Raw genomic sequence first — 21,107 nt, 5'->3', positions numbered from 1 at the left:
ATAAAAACAAAACAAAAGGCTCTTGGCTACTTTGCCTAGTATTAGATAGGGTTTTGAGGAAAAGAAACTAACATGAACACCCTTTCATCAGTAAAAAGTTCATGAGTCTTGGCAAATATACTAAATTTATGTGTCACTGTTTTTTTTTTTTTTTTGGTGTTTTTTTTTTTTTTTTATTTATCTAAAAGTGCCCAGGTGGGCTTAAGGCTGCCAGACTGCACGCACATCTACAGCAACAAGGGCTTCTATTCCATCTACAACTTGGATCGGGGAAAAGGGAGGTGTAGGAGAGAAAGAAAAAAGGGGGGAAAAATATACCACCACCCCTCCCCCACAAAAAAAGGGAACAAAAATCCCACCACAGGGAGATCTAGTGCCAAGCATAATGGAAGAGTGTGCTCCCCAAAAAGATGGTTCTGCACAGGCTAATGTTCTGCTGGTTTTCCTTAGAGACCTATTTTGAAAAAGTTTAAAAAGACAGGAGATTTCAAAATAATTCAATCCTGGCAGAAATTCAAACTCCAAAGCTAGGAGCAAAATCATCCTTCACTGAATTAATTCCTTTTCTCTTTCTCTTTTCTTAAACATTTTATTCATTTTATAGAGAGATTTCTTTTTTGTTTGCTTTTGTTCCAATCATTAGGAGTGGTTGAGGAGTACTGAATCCATCACTACTTTGATGACACAGGTAAGATTCCAGATTCACATTTCCAGGTACCAAGAGTCCCCTCTAAATGCCACAATCAAGTAAGCCTTCGTTTACATGTCTTTCTACTGAACACAGCAATGCCCATTGGTATCTCTGAAGCGTAATCGCATCTTAGGTCGGTATTTCTCCAAGTAAAGCAGCTGTTTGGAATTGAACGCTCCCCTTCTTTTTCTGAAAGCACAAGAATGGCAAACTTTATCACGTAAAAAAAGAGCTGTCTGATTCACTGAAATGCATTATTTACATCCGAAGGCCTTTCTAATTCCACACAGCTGAAAACCAGCGTATTTCCCATACTACAACACTTCTTAAAGAGATAAGTTGCAACGTGAACTTTCTAAGTCCTCCTAGAAGGAATAGAAAAATTTTTCTTGCTGACTGTCATTATAGTCTATTAACCATTTAATAAAGATCAGAATAGTTTATCCAGAAACATCTGACTACATTCTTCCAATTAGACTGATGTATTCTTCAGATTAGAGTTGGTAGCAAGTTTTTAATTTAGGATGCTAAAAAATAATATTCAGATGAAGAAACAGGTTCAAGACATACACAGATAGCATTCCTTGAAATGTGTTACCTTCCTAGCCGCTACCATATATTTCATGCTCTCTGTCGCAAATAGTCTTTTCTTTCGTTTTCTTTTTTTAAAGGAAGGGTTGAAAGGGAAAGGGCAAGACAAAAATTGTCAAAGAATTCTGCATAACAAAATAGCATGACTCGTTATTCCAGATCAACGTCAAGATCCTGCATCCTGATTTTGTCCCTGAATAGATCACTTAAGAGTCCCACATAAGGCCAGGCGTGACGGCTCATGCCTGTAATCCCAGCACTTTGGGAGGCCGAGGTGGGCAGATCATGAAGTCAGGAGATTGAGACCATCCTGGCCAACATGGTGAAACCCCTGTCTCTACTAAAAATACAAAAATTAGCTGGGCGTGGTGGTGCGCACCTGTAGTCCCAGCTACCTGGGAGGCTGAGGCAGGAGAATCGCTTGAACCCAGGAGGCAGAGGCTACAGTGAGCTGAGATCAAGCCACAGCACTCCGGCCTGAGCAACAAAGCAAGACTCCATCTCAAAAACAAAAAAAAGTCCCAGGTGATTAACTGTTCCTCTACACATTCTTCTTGCCTCCTCCTAATAGACAACTGTATTTGGAAGATATTTGGAATCTATTAAAAGGGGCATTTTCGAGATTCCTAGGTACTTAAACAATATACTGGACACAGTCTATAATGTCCAAATTAGAAAACTTTTTAAATCTGGAAACCAGCTGTACTGAGTCTCTATCACCTGCTCTAAATTTTTTACTTCTTCAAATACTTTAAGCCAAAAAAAGCAAATTATCCCATACTATAAATGAATATCCCTTCCATAATTCCTTCCTCATGCATGATCTTGCCTTCTGTGTTTCTGAACACAAAACTTCATACTCACTGTCTTATAAACTGAACTGCATCTTCATACTTCATTCCACATTCAATCAAAGCAAGTGCAACCAGCACAGGTGCCCTGCAGAAAGAAACCCATATGTAAGTATCCATAAGTCTTGGAATGAAGGATTTTTAAAAACCTGTAACTGCATATTACCAATGCAATACATGAGCTTCTTTATCCTATATACTAAAGTAGCTGGTATCTGCCTAATATAGTAAATGTATCTCATCATCATAAATTATATGATTTTTTTTGGCGGGGGAGGAGAGGGGGACAGACAGACAGGGTCTCGCTCTATCACCCAGGCCAGAGTGCAGTGGCACAATCATGGCTTACTGCAACCTCAACCTCCCAAGACTCAGGTGGATCCTCCTGCCTCAGTCCCTCAAGTAGCTGGGACTATAGGTGCCCGCCACCATGCCCAGCTAATTTTTGTAGTTTTAGTAGTTAGTAGAGATGGGGTCTCTCCATGTTACCCAGTCTGCTCTTGAACTCCTAGGCTTAAGCAATCTGCCTGCCTCCACCTCCCAAAGTGCTGGGATTACAGGTGTGAACCACAGTGCCCAGCCTGATTATCTACTTTTAGTAACGCACAAAATTCTAAACCTTAAGAGATCTTCACTCTTTAAAACATCACATTATATATCAAATTTTCTCATCACTAGATATTATCAAAAATCCTTCATTGGTCTTTAGCCATTATCACAGTAAAATAAATGGCCAAACACATTACGTATCTCCAGTGTGTCAGAATTTTCATAACCAATTTTTTTTTTTTTTTGAGATGGAGTCTCGCTCTGTCGCCCAGGCTGGAGTGCAGTGGCCGGATCTCAGCTCACTGCAAGCTTCGCCTCCCGGGTTTACGCCATTCTCCTGCCTCCGCCTCCCAAGTAGCTGGGACTACAGGTGCCGGCCCCTTCGCCGCGGCTAGTTTTTTGTATTTTTTAGTAGAGACAGGGTTTCACCGTGTTAGCCAGGATGGTCTCGATCTCCTGACCTCATGATCCACCTGTCTCGGCCTCCCAAAGTGCTGGGATTATAGGCTTGAGCCACCACGCCCGGCCACCAATTCATTTTAATATTTCCTTATCAAATGCTAAAAAGGTGCTAGACTTTTTCAAGTAAATCCTTTTGATGAGCTAGGAAAATGCCCAAGAATTGATGACTAGGAAAAGTTCTATCCTTTTAAAAAAATTTAACAAAGGAAATGATGTTTTTATAAAGCCCAATACAGGGCACCAATTCTGGAATACCTAAACTAGGATAGCTACTAGTTATAAAACTGTCAAGTCAAGTTACAACATTATCTTCAATCATCAGTATAAGGACTAAAACTTCTAACCTTATGAACGAACAGTACCACACTACAAAAAAAGGAAAATAGCAAACAAAAGGGCAGAGCAGAACTAACAGCCTGAGTCACCACCACCTTGAGGCAATGGCAGCCTACACTAATGTTCTGAGTCAAAGTGTGCATCCTAAATTGGCATTTAATCTGCCGTTGATGACAGCGTTGCAACACCAGTCCAAGCAATGCTCAGGGGAAAAGGTTTTAAGATCAAAGTCAATTCTTGCCCATACATCTCCTTTCAAGAGTTTAAAGTTCAGATATCCGTTCTCTACCTATTAACTTCCCATTCATCTCAGTCCAAAATTACCCATGTATAGATTCATCAAACTCTAAAATTATTTTAATTTTGTTGCCTATTTCAGTGACCTGAACTTTTGATTACTTGAAATAGGGAGAAAAATAAAACATCCACTAAATCCACGCTGGCATCAGAATCAGACATCCAGATGAAATGAACAGACTATTCTGAGAAATCATTACACTAGTTTTTCTTCTCATTTCCTTTCCTTTCAGGTAATTTAATGTTACTTAGTAAAATATATGCAAATACCTACCAAAGTGAAATTTTCAACTAACTTAGGCATGGTAATGAATTCAGACAAAAAGGGTAATAAGGGTAAGAGTTTACCTTCCCAATCCCGCAACACAATGCACTGCAACACAGCAACCTGGCTCTTCACGAAATTTGGTTTTTAACAGGTTTAACCAATCATCTACTATCTGATTAGGGGGTGGAGCTCCATCATCAAATGGCCAATCCTGAAAAGAAATCACTTTTTACATTAAATTGATATCTTCTCCAAGATTAACATTCTAATACAGAATAGCTGTGCAGAGTACACACAGGTCTAACTGAACTAACCGCACTATATATACCCATTGTTAACACAATTCTGATCATTGCTGTAAAATGATCCAGGATTGAAATTAAAGTCTGCCAAATAAATTAGCCTTCTCAATGCAGTGTCACACACATCTAAATTTACAAAAACTTACAGAAATCTCTATCAGAGTCATAAGAGCTAGTGTTCTCCCAAATATATCTGAATATAGTAATTAGACATAATAGACAAAACTGTAATTAAAGCCAAGACAAAGTAAGAGAGGACACAGCACATTTGTCAACATGATTTAAAAGTCCACTCTGGGCCGGGCGCAGTGGCTGAAGCCTGTAATCCCAGCACTTTGGGAGGCCGAGACGGGCGGATCATGAGGTCAGGAGATCGAGACCATCCTGGCTAACACGGTGAATCCCTGTCTCTACTAAAAAATACAAAAAACTAGCCGGGTGAGGTGGCGGGAGCCTGTAGTCCCAGCTACTCGGGAGGCTGAGGCAGGAAAATGGCGTAAAGCCGGGAGGCGGAGCTTGCAGTGAGCTAAGATCTGGCCACTGCACTCCAGCCTGGGCAACAGAGCCAGACTCCGTCTCAAAAAAAAAAAAAAGTCCACTCTGGCAAAGCATACCAACTGGTGTTTCATTGGTCTCTACAGATAACTGAAGATTATAATTGAAGAAAACTAAGTTATGACATCTTTAGAGAAAGGTTATCTGATAAGAAATCTCCAATAGTTAGCAAATCATAACAGAAACATACTACCATCTTTGTGCTTATTAAAAGGCAAGCAGCAAATATTTTTAAAGTGCTTACTAAATTATTTATGTCCCCATTTAACAAGGACAGTGCTGCATGACAGGGTCCTGGGCAAATGGAGACCATTTTGACAAGTATCCCTTTCTCTTTCTGTATTCACCTATTTGGGCTATCTTTCAATTAAGACTAATCCCACAAGCATTCACAGTATAGGCAGGGGTTTATCTTCCTCACTACTTAGCAAGAGGTCCTAAGAAACCAACACAAAAGGGGAGTGGAGGAGGGGGACTGGGGGCTGACATTTTATAAGCCTTCCCTCCTCCCTTCTAAGCTTCAAGGACAGAAACGCAAAAACAGGAATTTTTTTTAAAACATAAAGCTATTCTTATGAGATTGCATAAGGACACTTTAAGACACTAGAGGGGGAAAAAGAAAAAAGTGACAGAGCATTAAATTGATTCTGCATTCATTATGGGCACCACTAGAACACTTCATGTAGCCCATTAGCCATAACAGTACATGTTTGAGTTGACAACTACGCCCCGTAATTAAACTGTCGGTGTTATTATAAATGGCACTAGAGAGTTTAACTGTAAATAGCAATAAAACCAGTACCTTAGTCAAGAGCTTACTTCCTCTAATACTCCCTAAAATGCACCTAGTTACGAAACAACATAAAACATGCTTCACTTACTCATATAAGTAGTGTCTATTTTTAAAAAATCATTAATCATTTAGAAACATTTGACCCTCAAACTGATACAGCTAAAACCACCATTAGTCTATTCCAACGTGTGTCTGGTTTGCAAGAGCATTCGAAGGACTGACAGGCCTTATTTGGGGATATCCTCTTACCATGAAATGTTCCAAAACCCTCTTCACCTAGCAAAAGTAGATTAACTCTTAAAATCTCTGTCTGGGAAAAGGAAATTCCAAGCTTAAGGCTAAATGCCCTTGTTTTTTCAAGTGTAAGTTAAACCTTTCATTTTATCTGATCATAGCTATTTATTTATTTATTTATTTATTTTTATTTATTTATTTTTTAATGACTTCTTTTCCTCTGGGTAGATACCCAGTAGTGGGATTGCTGGATCAAATGATAGTTCTACTTTTAGTTCTTTAAGGAATCTCCACGTTGTTTTCTACAGTGGTTGTACTAGTTTACATTCCCACCAGCAGTGTAAAAGTGTTCCTTTCTCATCACATCCCTGCCAACATCTATTTTTTTTTTTTTTATTATGGCCATTCTTACAGGAGTAAGGTGGTATCATATTGTGCTTTTGATTTGCATTTCCCAGATCACAGCTATTTAAAACAAAACAAAAACCTAAATTTAAAGGCCTGGAATAAATCTTAGGCCTACCATTATCTTCTACAAACTAGTTCAAGTTCTTTAGTTCATTTCTGTTTCACAAAGATGTTTACCAACATTACTGACTCAAACAGACTATGGTCAATCCAGTCATTTTCTCACTATGCCATCTGTCAAAACAAGTTGATTTTTGTTCACTGGAGAACATATTCATAATGCAGCAAAATAAACTTGCATGCAGCTGATTTTCAGAAGTTTAAATTTTATTACTATTTTTTAAACACAGGACTGCATTTGACACATTTATACTCATTCCCAGTGATTTCCAGCAGTGGACAGTAAAGTCATTTAGAAATCTGACTGCAAGCAAATTATTACCATGCCAAACTATTAAAACACGTTATTGACTGACTGATTGATTGACAAGGTCTCTGTCACCCAAGCTGGAGCACAGCAGCACAATCACGGCTCACTGCAGCCTTGACCTCCCAGGTTCAGATGATCCTCCCACCTCAGCCTCCCAAGTGCTGGGACTAAAGGCGCATGCCCCCATGTCCAGCTATTTTTTGTATTTTTCGGAGAAAGAGGGTTTCACCATGTTGCCCCACTAGTCTTGGAACTCCTGGGCTCAAGTGATCCACCCACCTTGGAATCCCAGAGTGCTGGGAACAGGCATGAGCCACCACATGGAGCCCTAAAACTTTTTTCTTTAAAACACGTTTGGCTATTTAGTTTTTGTTTTCACCAAAATGGATATGAGGAAACTTTATGGATCAGATATGAGAGAACTGCCTTACCAATAGGTCATTATTCTTTTTGCATCAACTGCCTTCCCAACCACTGACCAATATAATAAAGACTACAGAACTACCTCTCAATAAGCAGGAACATAACCTTAAACCAGTATCTTCCTTATTACCTTCTTCCTACCTAACTACCTATATAAAATCTCCAGTTCCCTTCCTACTACGTAACCTTCCCACAATCAAACCAACAGCTCAAGGACACCTAAAACTACAAGAACATTTCATTACATGCTCCTAAAAGCTGCTCCTACAACTTAGGGAAGAAAGAATAAAATGTTAACTAATCTGACGCTCCCATTTGCTATAAGGAAACAGCCTATTTTGGTGCTAAAAAGGAACTTAATTTAAAATAATTCCAATTACTTTGTACTCAAATTGAGCTAGGTAAGAAATCTAATCACCTAAAACTCCTCAGAAACCTAACAAAAAGTATCAGAAACTATGCTGATTACTCTGGAGCAAGATGCCTTCTACCTCTCCTCATCCTCTTATCCCACCTTTTTGCCCCCTACAAGTTATCCACAAAATATTAAGTAACTAATCTTGTACTTGCAAAGTGGCAGAGTTCCACATGGACTTAAGAATGTCTGATGGAAATTACTTTCGTTATATTCAAATTAGTAGCCAAGAAACAAAGCTAAATATTGCATTAATTTCCTAAAAAATAAAAATTGCAAATTTACATTTTGTTAAAATAGGATCACTAAATTTTTTTTATTAGTTGAAAATACTATGATTTTAGGCTTTAAGAGCACGAATGAACAAAACTCCCTATTTGTTAATCCAAAGGAATTTGAAAGATTGCTATCAATAATGTATTTTCCACTACAACCTTAAAAAATCCAAAAGTACTACTGCCAGGGTTTTTTTGTTTTTGTTTTTGTTTTTGAGACAAGGTCTAACTCTGACATACAGGCTGGAGTGCAGTGGCATAATCAAGGCTCACTGCAACCTTGACCTCCTGGGCTCAGGCAATCTTCTCACCTCAGCCTCCCAAGTAGCTGGGACTACAGATGTGTGCCACCATGTCCACCTAATACCAAGTTTTAAATTTTTTTTTTTTTTTGAGATGGGGTTTCCTTCTGTCACCCAGGCTGAAGTGTGGTGGCGTGGCCACAGCTCACTGCAGTCTCAACCACCTGGGCTCAAGTGATTCCCACACCTCAAAAACCCAAGTGGCTGGGACCACAGGTGTGCACCAACATGCGCCACCAGTTCTTTAATTATCTGTACAGATGAGACCTCACCACATTGCCCAGGCTGGTCTTGAACTCCTAGGTTCAAGTGATCTTCCCACAATATTGGGATTATAGGTGTTAGCCAGTGCACCTGGCCTAGTTTTATAACTATTTATGTTTGAAAGATATAACTTGTTTGTAGTGAAAAAGTTAAAGACTACACACTCACTAGAACGTGGATTCCTTCTTTTTCAACTGGAGCTTTATCATATGTAGCATCACAAACTCGAACCAAAGTCGTCACTCCATACTTCTTAAGTTCCTTTAAAAAAAAAAAAAAAATTATAAGGGAACTTGTTTTTGAAACCTACAGCCAAAAACGTAGAAATGTACTATTATAGGCTGGGCGCGGTGGTTCACACCTGTAATCTCAGCACTTTGGGAGGCCTGAGGCAGGCAGATCACAAGGTAAGGAGTTCGAGACAAGCCTCACCAACATAGTAAAACCCCGCCTCTATTAAAAATACAAAAATCAGCTGGGCGTGGTGGCACGGGCCTGTAATCCCAGCTACTCAGGAGGCTGAGGCAGGACAATCGCTTCAACCCAGGGGGCAGACGTTGCAGTGAGCCGAGATCGTGCCACTGCACTCCAGCCTGGGTGACAGAGGAAGACTCCGTCTCAAAAAACAACAACAACAACAACAAAAGAAATGTACCATTATAAATCGAAACAATGAGATATCATTTTTAGACAAAGATCAGAATTGTTCTCATTGTGGTTACATACTTAATGGACACTCATGAAATCTCAGCGGGAGTCTAAGACTCACCTTTCTAAAGGGCAATTTGGTAGCATAACACAAAAACTTACACAAAAGTTCACATACACTGCGACCTAAAAATTCTACTTCTGGGAGTTTATACAAAAGAAATAAAGAAATACACAAAGATTTAGGTAACAGCATGTTCACCACAAACTGGAATGGTGAAAAATTAGAAACCACATTAATTGTCCAAAAATAAGGGAATGATTAAAACAGTATGGCACATCCATATAGTGAACACTATGACAGCTATAAAAACAATACCAAAGAGGATGGGGAAAGATTTTTAAAAATATATAATGTGATCCTATCTATATGTGTATTTATGAATATACACAGATACATGCAGAGAAAAACATCTAGAAGCCAATTATTAACAATTAAATGTTGTTAATTTTTTGCTTATCTGTATCTTTTTATTTTTATGAAATAAACACTGCTTTTTTTAAAGAAATAAAATTCTGAAATTAGGAGAAAAAGTGGTATATTAAAAAGACAGCTAATGCAACTATAGCCAGAAGCCTTGCTCCTTTAAAACTCTCCCAACGGTGAATGCCTAACCCAGTGACTACCTATCTTCAAGGGGCTACCAACATCTTTTTTATAGTTGCAGGAGGACAGTGGCCTGTGCCACTTGTGAAGTCTATGGCCAAAGAATCCACAAGTTGAAAATAGTACCACATAATTCAGCCAGGCTTAAAGCTAACTGAACAATGTGAGGGCATACCAGGCCTAGAATCAACTTGTACACTGTGTATACAACGTTAAGAAGTTCAGGGAATTATAAGTATAAATAAGCAAGCACAGTGATATTCTTTAAGAAGGGTCCATTATTTAGTTATTTAAAGTGTAAAATTATTTTAATTGCTAAAGGACTTCATTTTTCACAAAAAGGCCTTCTTTCAATACAGACTCAGGAAAGGTAGAAGTATTAAATCAGGAATTTTAAAAATGTTTCAAAATACAAATAAAATCCCATTAAAATAAACTCTGTAATAGTCATTCATTGAAAAGCTGTGATAGAATTTTTTTATGGTACTTGTGACCTTAAACAAGTCAAAACCTCTTGCGGTCTGTTTTGCCATCTATAAAATGAGAATCACTAGGAGTTCACCCACCTTTCTAAGTCTACTCCATAAATACAGCAAGAGAAATCATTTAAACTCAACAACCCAAGAATGATGAAAAAGCTTATGTTCTGGCCAGATGCGGTGTAATCCCAGCATTTTGGAAGGCCGAGGCGTGCGGATCACGACGTCAACAATCAAGACCATCCTGGCCAACATGGTGAAACTCTGTTTCTATTAAAAATACAAAAATTAGCTGGGTGTGGTGGCGCATGCCTGTAGTCCCAGCTACTTGGGAGGCTGAGGCAGGAGAACAGCTAAAACCTGGGAGGTGCAGGTTGCAGTGAGCCAAGATCATGCCACTGCACTCCGTCTCAAAAAAAAAAAAAACAAAAAAGGCCGGGCACAGTGGTTCACGCCTGTAATCCCAGTACTTTGGGAGGCTGAGGCTGCAGATCACAAGGTCAGGAGATCGAGACCATCCTGGCTAACATGGTGAAACCCTGTCTCTACTAGAAATACAAAAAATTAGCTGGGCGTGGTGGTGGGCGCCCGTAGTCTCAGCTACTAGGGAGGCTGAGGCAGGCGAATGGCATGAACCCAGGAAGCGGAACTTGCAGTGAGCCGAGATTGCGCCACTGTACTCCCTGGCAACAGAGCGAGACTCTGCCTCAAAAAAAAAAAAAAGTTTATGTTCAAATGTTTGCTCAAAGAAGTACAAAGAGTTTTTTCTCCTACCAATAGAAAAAATATTAAGGATCCGACATAAAAATACTACCTCTACCACCTTTTCCTTCTCCCAAGTTTCTGGACCCTCGTATACGATTATTACAACTAAGTAGTCTGGTGGTGTCTTTTCATCAAAGGTGGTTAGAATATCTGAAGTACGTACAGAATGGTTTTTAGTGTCAGACACCTAGGCAAGTACAGCAGTTCCACCACATACTATGTGCCACTATGCAAATTACTAAATGGCTCTGAACCTGTTTCCTCGTGGGTAAGAGGGAAATAATAATGGTATCTACACCTGATAGGGTTTTTGTATTTGTGACCTTAAGCACAAACATTGCTTGTTGCATAATGTTTAACACTGTTGATTATAATGCTGGGTGCATACTGTGTTCAATAAATGTTATTTTTATGACTGAATGTTTGACCAAAAAAAACCTGTCAATAAATGTAGAAAGGACACAGAAAAAAACACTACTAGATACCTCTACAGTCCCCAAATTCCATAAATGTTCTTGAAAAAATCTGTTGTAACTAACCCAACCCAATTCAAACCAGGATTGGCAGGATGACCATCCACACTCCGAATACAGAAATAAATGGCTTTGTGCTAAGAGAATTTTTTAATGGGATTTTACCTAGAAATCAATCCAAAAAGTAGACCACGCTACAATCTTACCTCTGTGAACTTGTTGAGAGTAGCATTGGTAGGGTTGTGAGTTATCAGAAAACGCATGTTCTCATAGGAGATCTCCACAGGGGCTGGACGGTTCATTATGGCAAATAAAAAGTGTGAGCGTGCGTGTGAGTGTGATGGGGAAAGTGGAAAAAAAAAATCAATAAATCTTGAAATGTTTCACAGCAGAAAACATTAAAAAGACCACTAAAATGCCTATTATCAATCAGTGTTTTCCCTATTCAACTTATTTATTCCTTATGAAGCTTCTCTCTTCAAGATAAGCAAAGTATTTAGAATCCACTTGAATCCAAATTCAATTTGGGCCTCAATTTCTGCAGATGGATACCTTCGGACTCCAAAAAATCCAACTACATACAAAACTTAAGCAGCCTTTACTACATTTAGGCACTAGTGAGACAAGTTAAAAGTGTAGGTCACTTTCCACTTGTTTACTTGATGCTTAATTTTACTGGAGTCATTAAAAGAAATATGTTTGCAATTAAAAAAAAGAAAGCCAACTATTTCTGAGGCCAGTCTCGGTGTCCAGGAGTCTTCAAGGCAATGTTAATTATGGCACATAGAACCTCCAAGCTCACTTGTCAGCGAAAACGCTGTGCTGAGCCTGGCAGAAGTCTGCCCTCACACTCAGAATCGCCATAAATGTGCAACGTATATTCCAACGAAAAACCTGGAGAAGAAAAGAATAAGTAAAATGAACTAGAGGCTGATGGCACAGTAAACACAAATGCCTGAAGTCAAAATACATTCTTTATAAGACCAAAGCAATGTGAAATGTCACCAATTATAAGTTATTATCATCTATGAAGAATTGGATAAAGGGGTATTATCAAGAGTTTTAAAAATCAGAGACTCAAACCAGGTGTGGTGGCTCATGCCTGTAATCCCAGCACTTTGGGAGGCTGAGGCAGGCGGATCACCTGAGGTCGGAAGTTCAACACCAGCCTGAGCAACATGGAGAAACTCCGTCTTTACTAAAAATACAAAATTAGCCGGGCGTGGTGGTGCATGCCTGTAATCCCAGCTACTTGGCAGGCTGAGGCAGGAGAATCGCTTGAACCCAGGAGGTGGAAGTTGCAGTGAGCCAAGATGGCACCGTTGCACTCCAGCCTAGGCAACAAGAGCAAAGCTCTGTCTCCAAAAAAAAAAAAAAATCAGAGACTCGAGCCAGGCACGGTCCTTTAATCCTAGCACTTTGGGAGGCCGAGGAGGGCAGATCACCTGAGGTCAGGAGTTCAAGACCAGCCTGGCCAACATGGAGAAACCCCGTCTCTACTAAAAATACAAAATCAGCCAGGCATGGTGGCACGTGACTGTAATCCCAGCTACTCGGGAGGCTGAGGCAGGAGAATTGCTTGAACCTGGGAGGTTGAGGTTGTGGTTGAGATGGGGGCCTTGCTACGTTGCCCAGGCTGGTCTCAAACTCCTGGGCTCAAGCGATCCTCCAGCTTTGGCCTCCGAAAGCACTGGGATTACAGGCCTCCTGAGCTGCTGAGTCTAGCGCCCCACATATTTTTCAAGTTGCCATCTTCCATACAAGTATAATTTTTTTTCCAAATACCTGCTTGGATGTTCATCTCCAACTCTGTGACTTTAAAATAAGGTGGGAGAGTGGGTGGAGTTTATTAAAGTAACTACTCAAAGAACAATCGTTTGCATGCAATGCAGAGCAAAACACAAGGAAATTCTAACCTATTCCATTCCCTTTGGTTCAATGATGTTATCACTGCAAATGTGTGTCAGCCGAGTAAAGGCACTGAAAGACCTGCATTGTAGTGATAGCCAGGCTTAATAAAGGCTACAGCTCCAGCATTAAGTTTTCCACCTAGTCTCCAGTGTGTGCCTGCTCAGCAAATAGAACAAGCTTTATCCCATCTTACTCCCCCAACTTCATTTTGGAAAGACCATTTCCAGGAATAAAGATAATTCATTATTAGATTTTCAATTCTTAATACTGAGAACACAGCAAAGGAATTTCTGCCAAAAGAAACAGTATGTTCTAGCACTGTTAACAGACACATGATAAAAACAAGTTTCTGTTCCCTCCCCCTCCATCAAGAGTTCAACTACACATCAACAGTTACATTTTTGCACCTGTCAATTCAGATAAACTAATGTTAATTCCTGTGACACACTTAAGAATGCAAAGCAGTGTGTAAAAAATCATAACCTATCACAGCTAGAAAGTACTCAAAAGTTGCAGAACCCTATATTTTAACATAAATTCTGTGCATGTACACCATACAGGAAAATTCTCCTAAAGTTGTCTCTCTGGCATTAATTCTGCTCTATCTACTTAAATAAGTTACTTCTTACCAAGTGATGAAAGAGGCTAGTTTACTTGATATAACAGTGGTAAATTCAAATATACACCCAAATATTCTGTCATTTAATTTTATCATAAAACCTAACTTTTAAAATGTTGAATTTAGGACATTTCCATTTCCTAGGCAACATTTCCACTTTTAACAAAAGAATATAACTTCAATAAAGGATGAGAAAGGATAGTCTGTGAAAGCGAAGTCCTTTTAAATTAAGAAAGGAGGGAGGTAAGGGATAAAAAAGAAAGAAAAAACCATCCAGAGGTTAAAAAGAATAAAACATCTGTATGAACTGATATGAAATGACAGCTAAAAGACACTAGTAAGTAAAAAGAGCATAGTACATGACAGTATGAACAGTGTGTTTAGAAATATTTGTGAGTACTGTATGCATTCATACACATGGGATATCTGGAAGATTACAAAGACAAGAGGTAACAGTGGTTTCCTGGGGTTGGGGCAGGGCCAGGAACACAGGACTGGAGGCTGGAAGTCAAGAGCATGATTTACTACATCCTAACATATACTTTTTGAATTTTTTTTAACTTTTCCCATGTACACATGGTATACCTTTAAAAAAAAATTCTAGGGTGATAAGAACCCTATAATGATTTACAATCAAACTACATTCTTAAACAGTTCTATATCAAGGATCTAGAACTAGAAATACCATTTGACCCAGCCATCCCAAAGGATTATAATCATGCTGCTATAAAGACACATGCACACGGATGTTTACTGCAGCACTATTCACAATAGCAAAGACTTGTAACCAAACCAAATCAAACCATCAATGATAGACGGGATTAAGAAAATGTGGCACATGTACACCATGTAACACTATGCAGCCATAAAAAAGGATGAGTTCATGTCCTTTGTAGGGACATGGATGAAGCTGGAAACCATCATTCACAGCAAACATATCGCAAGGACAAAAAACCAAACACTGCATGTTCTCATTCACAGGTGGGAATTGAACAATGAGAACACTTGGACACAGGAAGGGGAACATCACACACTGGGGCCTGTTGTGGGGTGGGGGGAGAGGGGAAGGATAACATTAGGAGTTACACCTAATGTAATGTTAATGGGTGCAGCACACCAACATGGCACATGTACACATATGTAACAAATCTGCACGTTGTGCACATATACCCTAGAACTTAAATTTTAAAAAAAGGCCGGGCGCGGTGGCTCACGCCTGTAATCCCAGCACTTTGGGAGGCCGAGGCGGGCGGATCACGAGGTCAGGAGATCAAGACCATCCTGGCTAACACAGTGAAACCGTGTCTCTACTAAAAATACAAAAAATTAGCCGTGCGTGGTGGCGGGCTTCTGTAGTCCAGCTACTAGGGAGGCTGAGGCAGGAGAATGGTAAACCCGGGAGGCGGAGCTTGCAGTTAGCCGAGATGGCGCCACTGAACTCCAGCCTGGGCGACAGAGTGAGACTCCGTCTCAAAAAAAGAAAAAAAAAAAAGTTCTATAATCATAGGATTAGAAAGAGGTTCCAGAGGGCTAGTCCTCTGTCCCAGGCAGGTCTGTACCTACACAATTCCATAAAGTGTTTTCTTCCCTGTTAAAGAGGCTAAATGAATAAAATTCATGTCCTGCCTCGGCCAACTGTAATTCTAACTACAAAGTGAATTTAGAGGCCAGGCGCAGTGGCTCACGCCTATAATCTCAGCACTTTAGGAGGCCAAGGCGGGCGGATCAAGAACACGGTCAGATTGAGACCATCCTGGCTAAAACGGTGAAACCCCGTCTCTACTAAAAATAAAAAAATAAAAAAAAATTAGCCGGGTGTGGTGGCAGGTGCCTGTGGTCCCAGCTACTTGAGAGGCTGCGGCAGGAGAATGGCGCGAACCCCGTAGGCGGAGCTTGCAGTCAGCCGAGATCACGCCACTGCACTCTAGCCTGGGCGACAGAGTGAGACTCCGTTTCCAAAAAAAAAAAGGTGAATTTAGAGGTATAAGGGAATTTTATAAAAGCAGTCTCATTTAATTTAATCCAATCTTACTGGGCATCCTTTTAAAATTCCTATCAATTAGCCGGGCACAGTGCCTCGCTCCTATAATCCCAGCACTTCAGGCAAGCCGAGGTGGGCGGATCACGAAGTCAGGAGATCGAGGCCATCCTGGTCCATCTCTACTAAAAATACAAAAATTAGCTGGGCGTGGCGGCACATGCCTGTAATTCCAGCTACTCAGGAGGCTGAGGCAGGAGAATCGCTTGAACCCGGGAGGCAGAGGTTGCAGTGAGCTGAGATTGCGCCACTGTACTTCCAGCCTGCCAACAGAGCTAGACTCCGTTTCAAAAAATTTAAAAATATATATATATATATCCTATCAATCCACTCACATCAAGATTTCTACTAAGAAATCACCTCTTTACATTTCCAAATTAAATGATACAATAAACCCTCTAATTTGGTGGGCTATGCCAGTATTCACCAAATTAAAACAGCACATTAAAATATAAAGGTACAACAAAATAATTCTAGATTTAAGGGAATACAGTCTACAAGCAAAGGTCTAAAAAAAAAAAAAGAGTATGCATATATTTACTATGTTACTTTTCTTACCAGAAATTTTACAGGAAGTAATGCAAATTTGAGTCAGCATGGTTTCTACAATCAGTCAACATGAAAGCTTAATAATGTAATATACAACTAGAACCTTGCAACAATTTTTTCCTAAAGCAAATTCCCTTCATGTCAATAGCCACTTTTATTTCCCCTTAAAATAAGTATAAAAAATCTAATCTGTCAACAGTAAATAATTTATCCTCCTGAAGAGCTAGGCATTTTCCTCAAATTCTTTCATTAATTCAAATATTTACAGAACATGTACTATGGGTCACATACTCTTACAGGTGCAAGAGCTGTAAGCAAAACAAAAATTTCTGTCGGGATGGATCTTACACTGGGCAGAAAAAAAGAAATAAAAATGTCACTGCTCTGGAGAAAAATTTGAAGTAGGGGAATTAGCAGTGCCAGAGGGAGGGGGGTTCCAATTTTAAATAAGGCTAACAGGAAAGGCTTCACTGAAAAAAGTGACTTTTTATCCAAGAGCTCAGAGTGTGAGCCAAACAGGTATTTGGGGAGCATTTTAGGCAGAGGATTAACTGCTGCAAAGGTTATGAGGTGGGGACAAGCTTAGAGTATGCTAGGAATAAGGGAACCAATGCTACTGGAACAGAGAGTACAATAGAATGAATAGAGTCAGAGAAATAAAAGCCTTATAGGCCACTAAAAGCATTTGACTTTTATTCAGAGAATGATGCCTCTCCAAATGAAGCCAATGAAAGGTTTCACTCAAGAGTGACAACTCAAAGCCATAAAAAATAATGAAATCATGTCCTTTGCAGCAACATGGATGCAGCTGAAGGCCATTATCGTAAGCAAATTAACGCAGGAACAGAAAACCAAATACCACATGTTCTCACTTATAAGTGGGAGCTAAACACTGAGTACACATAGACTCAAAGAGGGGAATAGACACTGGGGGCCACTTGAGGGTGGAGGGTGAGAGGAGGGTGGGGGTTGAAAAACTACTTATCAGGTACTGTGCTCGCTAGCTGGTGACGAGGTGACAAAATCATCTGTACACCAACCCGAGCGACATTCAATTTACCCATGTGACAAACCTGCACATGTACACGCTGACCCTAACATAAAAGCTGAAAAAGGAGGGAAAAAAAGAGTGACAACTTAGGTTTTACAAAGGATCACTCTATCTGCTATGTCATTACAAAAATTGTAAGGGTGGAAGCAAGGAGACTGGTAGAGATAATGGTAGCCTAGACCAGGGTAACAGCAGGAGGGAAGATATGAAGGGGTCAGTTTCAAGATATACTTTGATGTGGGATTTGTCCACAGACTGGATATAGAGTTATGAAAAACAGTAAAGGCTCTGAGTAACTACAGAACTTGTGGAGTCTAACTTAACATTCAGAGACTACTCAGACAATAGATTGTAAAATCTTCTCAACCATCAAAGTAGTAGGGAAATTACTCTGTAAAATGCTACTGTACCTATTGTATTTTGACCACTTGGGGAAAAAAAGTGTCTGAAAACTTGTAAACTAAAAAAAAAATCTCACCTTTACTAATTAAACACTCATCTTCTGATTAACTGGTCTCAAACTGAAAATTTATTCATCTCTTATGACCTACTGCCAAATCAAGTAGATATAACAACAGTTCTTTCTTTTTTTTTTTTGGAGACGGAGTCTCGCTCTGTCGCCCAGGCTGGAGTGCAGTGGTGCAATCTTGGTTTACTGCAACCTCTGCCTCCTGAGTTCAAGCACTTCTCCTGCCTCGACCTCCCAAGTAGCTGGGATTACAGGTGTACACCACCATACCTGGCTAATTTTTGTATTTTTAGTAGAGACAGGGTTTCACCATGTTGGTCAGGCTGGTCTCGACCTCCTGACCTTGTGATCTGCTGGCCTCGGGCATCCCAAAGTGCTGGGATTACAGGCGTGAGCCACCGCGCCCTGCCAGAAAAACAGTTCTATCTATCCTCTGCGCTACCTACCTTTGTTTGTCCCTCTACTGTTCCATTTACCAAACTAAAATTGAATAATCTAGCTCCTTGAAACTTAGATTTAAATTAATATTAGTTTCCCTCCCTATCCACAACAACTACAGTACTAGGAAGTTGATAAAGAGGTATCAATTTAATTCTACACAAATTAGAATCCAAAATGTCAGTGAATAAGCCAAAAAAAGATGTTTTTCTACTGTTAAAAAAATTTTTTTGGCTGGGTGCGGTGGCTCATGCCAGTAATCCCAGCACTTTGGAAGGCCAAGACGGGCGGATCACCTGAGGTCAGGAGTTCGAGACCAGCCTGGCCAACATGGCAAAACCCTGTCTCTACTAAAAATACAAAAATTAGCCAGGCGTGGTGGGTGCCTGTAGTCCCAGCTCAGGAGGCTGAGAAAGAAGAATTGCTTGAATCCGGGAGGCGGAGGTTGCAGTGAGCCAAGATCACGCCACTGTACTACAGCCTGGGCGAAAGAGCAAAACTTCGTCTCAAAAAGAAAAAAAAAAATTTCATAGTTACTCCCTTGGTTATTCCCACTTTTCCACTTCCTCATTTAAGGAGGGAACTCGAGACTCAAGTTCCAGTACAGAAATCAATAATCAGTTCTATAAAAAGAAATCATGACCTTGATGGTGGGAAAATGTCTTAACATTTCAAAACCAGTAGAAGATACATGGCCAGCCACTCAGAAAGATAAGGGAAGCAATTAGTCAACAATCGCACCTGCTTCTGAGAACAGTGACAGTTATTCACTGAAGTCCTGTGGGTCCTGTTCCCACCAAAATGAAAAGGGAGTGGTTTTTAGATGTGCATGTACCCTGGTGATTAACAGTTGTACTTTTCTAGTAATTTTTACCTCTACAAATAACTAAAAGACAAAAATTGCATTAAATATTTTCAGGCCACACTTAAAAATATTTACAATTTTGTACTCCATTTTTCCTCTAAAGATTTGCAATTCTCAAAACGAATCTCTTGTCCCAAAATGGTATTTTCCTTTCATAAATAAAATTTAAATGCAGGTTAACACCACTATGGCCAACGCTGACTTTCTCTTTAAAAAGTATTTGCATAGCACTGGTAATAACATTTAAAAATCCTAACAGCACAATCCTAATATTGAGTATTAATCTAATTGTTTTCAGTTAATCTTCTAAAAATTACATTAAATAGTTCTACTAAATGGATTCTATTCATCAATAATTTTGTGATAAAAGTATCATGGCTATCTTTTCCATGGGGTTTATGTTTAAAGACTTTACGTGCATTTTAAGACTCCCAAGCCCCTTTATTATAAAGTTTAGGCACATTCTTTTCCTAAATAACTTTGGTAACCTTCTTAAGGATAGGAACCATCTCCAATTCAGTTGCTTCCCCAAAAAGTTAAATCCTAACATTTGTTTTCTTTCCTCCTCCCATCCTACTTTCTTTAATCTCAAAAGGCTAATTTTCCCAGAGAACAACTTAAGTCTTAATCATTTTAATTTAGTTTCCAACATCACTATACATACATTAACCCAAGAACCACTGAATCAATAATTTCATTAATAAATAACTTAAGATTCTGAACTTCAATTGTAATAAAGCAAATTCAGTAGTAAAAATCCAAAAAAACACCTGGATTCAGCCTGTTAACACCACACTGAAATGTTTTCTGAGCTGTATCAGGACAGTTAGAATGACTGTAACAGCTGCAAGTTCCCTGAGGTTGCAAAATAGATACTTGGGAAAGGTTATTTGAATCACCTTTCAAAATAACCTACAGCACAGGAGTAGCATGCAAAGTAAAAACTTTCAGGCTATTGCTCACATTATTTCAAATATACTATGTCTCAGAACTTAGTAGTCTATGGGTCAACTTAACTCTTTTCATTTCCCCATTTTGTCAAATGTACTGGGCATATTTAAAGGTCCTGTTCCAGCATTAACCCCCAAAGAGAGGGAGAGAAACTCTCTATGGACAAGACACAGAATAAAAACATCCCAAAATACATCTTGCAGCATAAATTACTTTGTTTGAGCCCCAGAAATGTTTCTGCTGCTCAGGCACTCTGGTCCAAGTTTCCCCTATAACTGGGTAAGTTACACTTCATTTCTTCTCCTAAACTTGCTTTTTATAAATTACATTATAGTTCACAGACATATGTTTGTGTACTGGGTATAATACAAGATAAACAGTCAAGAATCCAAATCATTCTATTTGAAGCTGCTTGGTGGCCTTTTAAAATGTACTGTCTATCCACTAATTGTCCAATAATGGCATACTTCCACAAAACACAGTAACATTACGATCTTTAAAAACCACACAGTGAAAGCAAATATTTCATACTACATATTAACGTGAAATAAAAATGGTGAAATAACTCTATAATGCCATGTCAAGGAGTTATTCTTTACTCACTAGCTTAGTTCAACATGGATTAACTTTCCTTTTCTTCCTTTTTTTTTTTTTTTGAGATGGAGTCTCGCTCTGTCGCCCAGGCTGGAGTGCAGTGGTCGGATCTCAGCTCACTGCAAGCTCCGCCTCCTGGGTTTA

At 39.5% G+C, this 21,107-nt stretch overlaps 1 protein-coding gene across 1 annotated transcript in view; it reads right to left on the bottom strand.

Moving 5' to 3' along the window:
• Positions 1-21,107, bottom strand: part of PTP4A2 (protein tyrosine phosphatase type IVA, member 2) — a 25,583-nt gene that overhangs the window by 1,841 nt on the left and 2,635 nt on the right. Inside the window, exons 2-6 of the mRNA XM_011955445.1 lie at positions 11,685-12,372; positions 8,615-8,707; positions 4,126-4,256; positions 2,147-2,221; positions 114-880 (exon numbers count right to left, since the gene is read on the bottom strand). Of these exons, the coding sequence (XP_011810835.1) occupies positions 772-880; positions 2,147-2,221; positions 4,126-4,256; positions 8,615-8,707; positions 11,685-11,780 (504 nt within the window). The 5' untranslated portion in view covers positions 11,781-12,372 and the 3' untranslated portion in view covers positions 114-771. The remainder of the gene's footprint in view (positions 1-113; positions 881-2,146; positions 2,222-4,125; positions 4,257-8,614; positions 8,708-11,684; positions 12,373-21,107) is intronic.

The sequence above is a fragment of the Colobus angolensis genome, unplaced genomic scaffold, assembly GCF_000951035.1.
Source record: "Colobus angolensis palliatus isolate OR3802 unplaced genomic scaffold, Cang.pa_1.0 Scaffold4, whole genome shotgun sequence".
NCBI lineage: Eukaryota > Metazoa > Chordata > Mammalia > Primates > Cercopithecidae > Colobus > Colobus angolensis.
Note: the sequence above shows the minus strand (reverse complement) of the source record. Positions and strands in the feature narration are given on the sequence as shown.